The 7,157-nt window shown below is 26.8% G+C and overlaps 2 protein-coding genes across 2 annotated transcripts in view; both read left to right on the top strand.

The window, feature by feature from the left end:
* LOC108691086 (nucleoplasmin-like protein) overlaps positions 1-3,085 on the top strand; it is a 6,732-nt gene extending 3,647 nt beyond the window's left edge. Inside the window, exons 4-5 of the mRNA XM_018198724.1 lie at positions 161-195; positions 1,795-3,085. Of these exons, the coding sequence (XP_018054213.1) occupies positions 161-195; positions 1,795-1,902 (143 nt within the window). The 3' untranslated portion in view covers positions 1,903-3,085. The remainder of the gene's footprint in view (positions 1-160; positions 196-1,794) is intronic.
* Positions 3,086-3,739: 654 nt separating this feature from the next.
* On the top strand, positions 3,740-6,038 carry LOC108691085. The gene is made up of 5 exons (XM_018198723.1): positions 3,740-3,844; positions 3,943-4,084; positions 5,034-5,437; positions 5,524-5,690; positions 5,807-6,038. Exons 1-5 carry the CDS (start codon positions 3,740-3,742, stop codon positions 6,036-6,038), a joined length of 1,050 nt encoding a protein of 349 aa, XP_018054212.1.
* The last annotated feature ends 1,119 nt before the right edge of the window (positions 6,039-7,157 follow it).

The raw sequence follows: 7,157 nt of genomic DNA, 5'->3' as shown, positions 1-7,157 counted from the left end.
ATATATATATATATATAGATTTGAAAATATATATTCTATCTAGCAAATTTTATTATAATAAGTTTAGTAAATTTAGTAAATTTTTGCTATAAATCTTATGAGTGAGGATAAAAGAGGATAATACTGTATTTAATTTATTAATATCGATTTATGCGTGTAGAATGCTTCTCTATAATAGTAGTAGTAATAGTAGTAGTTAGTAGTAGTAGTAAAGCCCATTCTACAATGGGCAGTAGCAGTAGTGAATTAAAGAGTAGAAATTGACTAATCATAGTTGATTATCCTTCTCACATTCGACTATGATTGGTTGATTTCTACGCCTACTTTTTAATCCACTACTGTTATTGCCCATTGTAAAATGGGCTTAATAATAGTAGTAGCAACAATAGTAGTAGTAGTAGGAGATGGTGACAAGACCATATCAATTCTCCTGAATGTTTGAATTTATTCAAAAAGAGGAGAATCATAGTCCATTCTTATTTCAAGCTTATCTTAAGTAATGTCTTAAGATGCAAATGTGGCTCTCTGATTGGTTCATAACATCTTAAGACTGTACTTAAGCAGTTTTAAATAAGACTTAAATATAACTTAAATAAGGCAGTCTTTAATAAGAATTGACTAGTGAAAAATTGACAATAAAAATGAATAGTGGCTTCTGATTAATTCATGACATTCATCTTAAGACCTTATGACAATCTTAAATATAAGAATCAAATATAAATACGATGTCAAAAAAAGTCATATAGATCTGAAAATTTCCTTTGCGACTTCTGCTATGTCAAATTACGAATTTTTTCGTATATATGGGATATGAGATTTGAAGTCGATCTGTCGGTTATGAGTTCGTCGCGCGGAGGTACATCCCTTATGGTTCTCTATAAAAATATGATAAATTTTTGAATGCAGGATACGTCCGCAAAAATGTTATGACATAATTTATATTATAAGTTTGTATACATATATAAATAATTTACTATAGGAGAATTTGCACTTCATGATAATATCTTTAGTTTATCTTTACTTTTTATGTTGCTGTAGAACATATGAAATTATATTTAATAAATATCCATTTCAGGCACCGCGAAAGAAACGAAAACTTTTATCAGGAGATAAAAAAAACGGCGTTGAATGAGTACGGTCGTGAACATAGACAAATAGAATATTAAGATAAAAATCGACATTGCGCCATAGTATGTCTAAAAAATATCAATATTGCATTAAGAACATTTTTTATTTTATTTCAAACTTTATCTTTTAAAATATCTTTGAGGAATTATAATTTTTAAGGAGAGGAAAAGATGGACGTGAACCTTTTATAAAAAATCATAAATGTATCCCTTGTATTCTCATTCATGTTTCATGTTTTATTTTTGTAAAATAAATCTTATTTTGCAAAGAGTTGCTTTTATTTCTTACTAATCACGCTTCCTTTTTTTCCATTTTTGCAAAGTAATATATTATAATTTTTTATTAGATTATAGAAAATCAAATAATATTTGTTAATATTTATATCGATAAATGTAATTCGTATCTTTAAAAGTCAAAGTTAGACTAACATATTATAATTTTGAAATTTTTTTTTTATTATAAAATTTCATATATATTTTCTTAAAACTGATATATTTTCTTTAAACTGATAGATGTAAATAAATTTTATATATAAATATATATTCTCATTTACTTCCTTATGTAATATAATATATTATGTTAATTATTATTAAATATGGAAGTATTATCAATTATCTCGCTTAAAATAAATAAATTGCATATGACTACATTTTATATTTCTTGTAGGATCCTGAAGATGAAGACGATGAAGATGACGAACCTAAGAAGAAAAATGCTAAATTAGCAGCTGCAGCTAAATACAAAAATCAGGCTAACAAGAACAAGAAAAAATAAACATGAGCCTTAATATTATGAAAATAAAACAAACTCTTAAGTTAAGATATACACATAAGTCCATCACTATCATCCGCATTTGTGCGAATCTAGTATCATTTCATCAGATTATCACACGACAAAACGATTGCCTTCCACCTTTTTAAAACACAACTGGACCAACAAAATAAGACAATTATATTACGTGTAATTTTGAAATAATTTCAGACGATTTTGTTAATTTGCATATGAAAAAGTTTGCTTAAAAAATATTTTTGTGCTTTAACTAATCTTTTTATGCGTCTGTCCAAAGTGAAGTTTATTACAATTACCTCAATTATATAGACATTTGTATAGCATACTTGTTGTGTGCTGTTGAATATTTTTACAGGATAATGTATATTTAATAACATAGAATTTAACATTAAAAAAAAATATGTTTATGGCAAGATTTTTATAAATGTAATTTCTCTGTCTTCAAAAAATGATATATGTACATTCTTATCGTATTGGAGTATATAATTTGAGATAAAATTAAATATTTTTTCCTTTTGATGATACTTTGTCATTGAAGAAAGAGAATATCTTGAGAACAAATATTATGTTTTTTCTTTTTTACTAGACGACTTATTGAAATCCATGTTAAATATATAGTTTTGGTATGATAAAATAGTGTATTAAATGATTTCTGGCCCAGTTGTTATTGTAAAATTTATGGAAAGCACGAATGGGGATCTACAATGAGATTTTGTATTTTTTTTTTTCCGATATCGTGTTCATATCGACGTAATTCTTTCAGAGATGCGAAAATATATTCCATCTGTTTAAACACGATTTTTGGAAATAATTCTCATGTAAAGAATTGCAAAGCTAAAGCTCCAATATAATTTATTTTCGTGTGTACAAGATGGGGAGAGGATTATAAGTTACTCAAAAATTTTACTTACGTCTCTAAAGATATCAATATTAAAGAAAGAAAATATACACGTCATCTCAACATTCATTCCATTTGATGAAAGATAATAGAAATGGGAGTTACAGGTGTACTGGGTATATAAATGCTCTTGCATCAGTGTCATGTGCTATTGAAGCATACGTGATGGCATGTATAAAAAAACGTACGTGCGATTGATACGTAGTCTGTACACCTATTTTGTACATATACGATATACAATAAAAAATTTCACAACTTTTAAAATCCGTATTGCTTGGGTAAATATTTATTTGAGAGTAACCTGCCATACTATAACAAAGAATAATTTTTATCTATTTTGTATATTTTTCATTAGAAAAGAATGATTTTGTTTATTTGTAAAGCGGGAAATATTTCTTCGTTTTATTGTTTGAAATAAGTACATTTCAAATCCATAAATATACGATATTTGTAATTATATTTGATACTTTTAATGTTTTTTACTTAAAGTGAGTTTTATAATCTATCGATCAGTCGCATTATGCGTAAATGCAGCAATTGTAATTGCGCATAATGCGATTGATCAATCGAATAAAAAAAAAACGTTTTTATTCAATGATTATGTATTTGACAAATAACTTTTGTATGTAGGTTATTTATGTATAATATATAACATGTCAAGTTTCTTTTTACTTTGTCTTACGTATAAAGAAAGAACATCATAATTCTTTAGACACTCTAAGAAGTTTTAAATACAGGTTTATTGTATGTATATATAGAGGCAATTCCAAAAATTCGAATGTCGTAACTCTGAAACTTGATTATTAAAGTTAAATACGAAGCGATATGATATAATCAATGAAATAATATAACAAATAAAAAATTATTGAATATATCTAAAGGGATTACGGAGAGAGATTGACTTTTGAAGTTAGATATTGTGATATGCAGAATGTTAACTTAAGTAAATGTTCTACTAATGTAGAAAAAGTTTCCTATGGCAATGTGGAATCCGACATAGTTGATCAAGAAATACAGCATGAACAACAAGTGAAGCTCCTTTGCCTATTTACAATTTGATTATTTGAATTCTTATAAATTATTACTATTTATAATTTTGGAATCAATAACTGATTTATATTTAATAGGTAGCGAAATTGAATGAAATTATAGCAAATTTAACAGATGCTATACAGATAAAAGATGTACAATTAGAAAATTCACATCGTGAAAAAAGTAGGTTACTAGCAGAACTAAAGAAACAACAAAGATACAACAGGAATCTGAAACGTAAGATTTAATCATTATGTGTTATGATTTTTTTTTAGACAGATTTTAGATTTTTTTTTACATATATTAAATCTCAAGGTATGACTGTAATTTCTGATTGAATTATAATATATAAATGGAATATTTTGCATACTATATATTTTACTAAGTCTATTTAAATTTATTCCATAAAATTAAAATTTTATCAACACAGCTTTACAGTTTTTAATTTGAACTAATTCAACAAATATGAATGAAACAGTACACAGGGATACGTTCAGGAATTGCATTCAGATATAACTCTAGGTTCTAGTTTATGTTACAAACATCATCATCTTTCTTCCTTTTCTCTTTAGAAAGAAAGAAGAGAAAGAAAGATGAATTGATACAAAAGTCCGAAAAGAAGAACAGACCTTATATTACGCTAAAGTACACGCCAAAATTATCTAGACATAATTCTTAAATGCATCACGTCACGAGGTGTGTTCGGGAAGACGCTATTGGCGCTATTTATGTCATTCTATCTTCATCTTTTATATTAGACATAAACAAGGATAGAATGATATAAATAGTGATTCCTCGAACGCACTTATAGTATTTCGGATTGAATCATCAAATTTAAAATATGAATTTAAGACCTCTCCAAGCAGAACAACAATTCATTATGATATCAAAATAATGTCGAAATGACTTCCAAATGATCATTAAAAAGCATTTTTCAATCATTTCCGTTTCATTTTAATGTCATTTTGATGTTATCGTGACTTGCAGTTCTGTCTGGGTCAAAACAAACAAAATTTTCCTGTAGAAGTTCCTATAGATTATGGAAATCAATATCTTTTTTAAAAAACAAAGTGTTTGCCAACAAACTTCTAGAGAAAAACTTTGTTTTTGAAATTCTAAATTCATATTTTAAGTTTAGCGATTTATATTCCAGGAACATCCGGTATATTAATTATTTTTATTGCAGAACAGTTAGATGGCGAGAGAATTTTCTATCAAAGAGAAAAAAATTATTTTGTTGAAGAAATACAACGATACAGAGGCAGGTATACAGGCAATGTGTCGAAGTTTCAGCAACAATGGCATAAGGAGCTCGAAGAAGTGCAAAATTCCTTAGAACAAGAAAATAAGAAGCTGAAATCAGAATTGTTAGATAAAAACAAAGTTACTTATAATCTATGTGTGAAGTTCCTTCGTATGAAACATGCTAAAGATACATTAAGATATAAATTGGACCAGTTGCTGCATGAGCATTTGCTAGTAATGGCGGAGATGATGGAGAAATTAGACGAAGCGAGAAAGGAACTTAATTTAATTGTGTCAGAAAAATTTCAAGAACCGTTGCCTCTTAACAAAGCTAAATTCTTACAAGTAAATGATAAATATACGTTCGTTTTTCTTTTTTTTTGCCGTCTAAATCTCTTAAATTAGACTATACATATCGTATGAATCGTTAGGTTGTACAAAGGAATAACAGATTAACATATGAAAATGCAACATTGAAAGTACAAGTTCATCAACTTACGCAAAACATAGACAAATTGAAAAGTCATATGCAAAGACCGAAAAAGATTAATGTAGACGCTAAAATCATTGAGAAATTAGCAACGCAAAGCAATACGAGGTACGTTGTACATGGAAAAAAGAAACATATCGAATTTTCACTGTAGCATATTTTCAATATTAAATCAAATTTATTTAACATTGTTGATACACAGTATATATTGTTTATACTTTTAGATTTACTTTAAATAAGGCAGAAAAAATCGCTTTGCTCTCTAAGTTATCTCAATCTGCTGACCATACTGAAGATGCGGAGATGATCTCGCAGGTGTATTCTGAGAGTGCAGATAATTGTATATTTAATGATGCGAAAGATGTTAAAAGGGATTTTAAAGAATTTCATGCAAAATGCGCTCAAAGTGTGCCAGGAATTGTAGAAACATCCATTATTTCTCGACAGAATAGATGATTCTTTGAAATAGACAATATGTATTTGTATAAATACTTTTTTCGTAAATGTTCATTAATTTGCTGAAGACACACATGAAAGTATTACTGATGATTATCCCTTTTTTTTACTTATTAGAGATCGTCTATAAAAAAATTCTTTTACATAATTGAAAGACAAAAAAACAAACAAGTCCTAATTTGAACATAAAATATTTGATGTATAACATAAAGTAACCATGGATATAGCCAGGATTTTAATCGAGAGAGGGGAGGGAGCAAAAATTTATCTTTATACAAACTTAATATTAAAACTTATTAAAAAATATATATATTTTTTTAAAGTTAGTCTTCGAGGACTTCATCTTTAATGAATTTCCTTATAATAACGTGAGCTATATATTGAGCAGTGAATTTAATTTTCCATCGTAAGAATGTTTAATAATGTACTTGGCAAATCATTAATATAACATAGATTTAAATAATGTATATTTACATATATATATAAATTATCTATGTTTGCTAGGTAATTGTTTCTTCTTGCCAAAATGGGAGAAAGAGGATAAGCATCCTTCCCTATCTCTTTTTGCGCTCGCCTATAAAAGTAGTTAATATACCAAATTAATTAAAATATTACTATTATGATAAATACTTTTCCTCTTTTATCTTTTTCATAAACTTTTTAGTTTTGAAATTAAAAAACATTTTAGAAAAAGTTTTTTACACAATAAAATTTTATACAAAAAAAATTCAATATCTTTGCGAAAAATCATCATAAATTTTTTCAACAAGCATTTTAAGAAAGCTTAGAAATTCTAAGCTTTAAAATACATTTATATTAAATTTTGTCCAATAATGTTCCATGAAATTGCAATACTTTAAAGTAAGACAAAAATATTGCAAAAAATATTAATTTTCAATTTTATGTAATTTGGGAACAAAATGTAAAAAAATTCGCAGATTTTACTGTGTAAAACCCCCTATCTTTGCGCTTTCAAATGCATAGTCGGAACTTCTTTACGATTTTTTTTAAAGATATTTAATTTTTTGTGAAAAAATTGAAGTTTTCAAACTTTTAACCAGGGCTGTAATATTAACAAATATATAGCTGTAAGATTTATAAATATAATTTTTCTATCTA

The sequence above is a fragment of the Atta colombica genome, unplaced genomic scaffold (assembly GCF_001594045.1).
Source record: "Atta colombica isolate Treedump-2 unplaced genomic scaffold, Acol1.0 scaffold39, whole genome shotgun sequence".
In the NCBI taxonomy this organism is placed as follows: Eukaryota; Metazoa; Arthropoda; class Insecta; order Hymenoptera; family Formicidae; genus Atta; species Atta colombica.
The sequence above is the reverse complement of the archived record's forward strand: the minus strand, read 5'-3'. Positions and strand labels throughout refer to the sequence as shown.

Bases quoted from the DNA above. Each gene is read 5' to 3' on its own strand.
- LOC108691085 (XM_018198723.1), top strand. From the start codon at position 3,740: ATGCAGAATGTTAACTTAAGTAAATGTTCTACTAATGTAGAAAAAGTT. The intron at 4,085-5,033 runs GTAAGATTTAAT...TTTTTATTGCAG, and splicing joins ATACAACAGGAATCTGAAAC to AACAGTTAGATGGCGAGAGA. The intron at 5,438-5,523 runs GTAAATGATAAA...ATGAATCGTTAG, and splicing joins ACAAAGCTAAATTCTTACAA to GTTGTACAAAGGAATAACAG.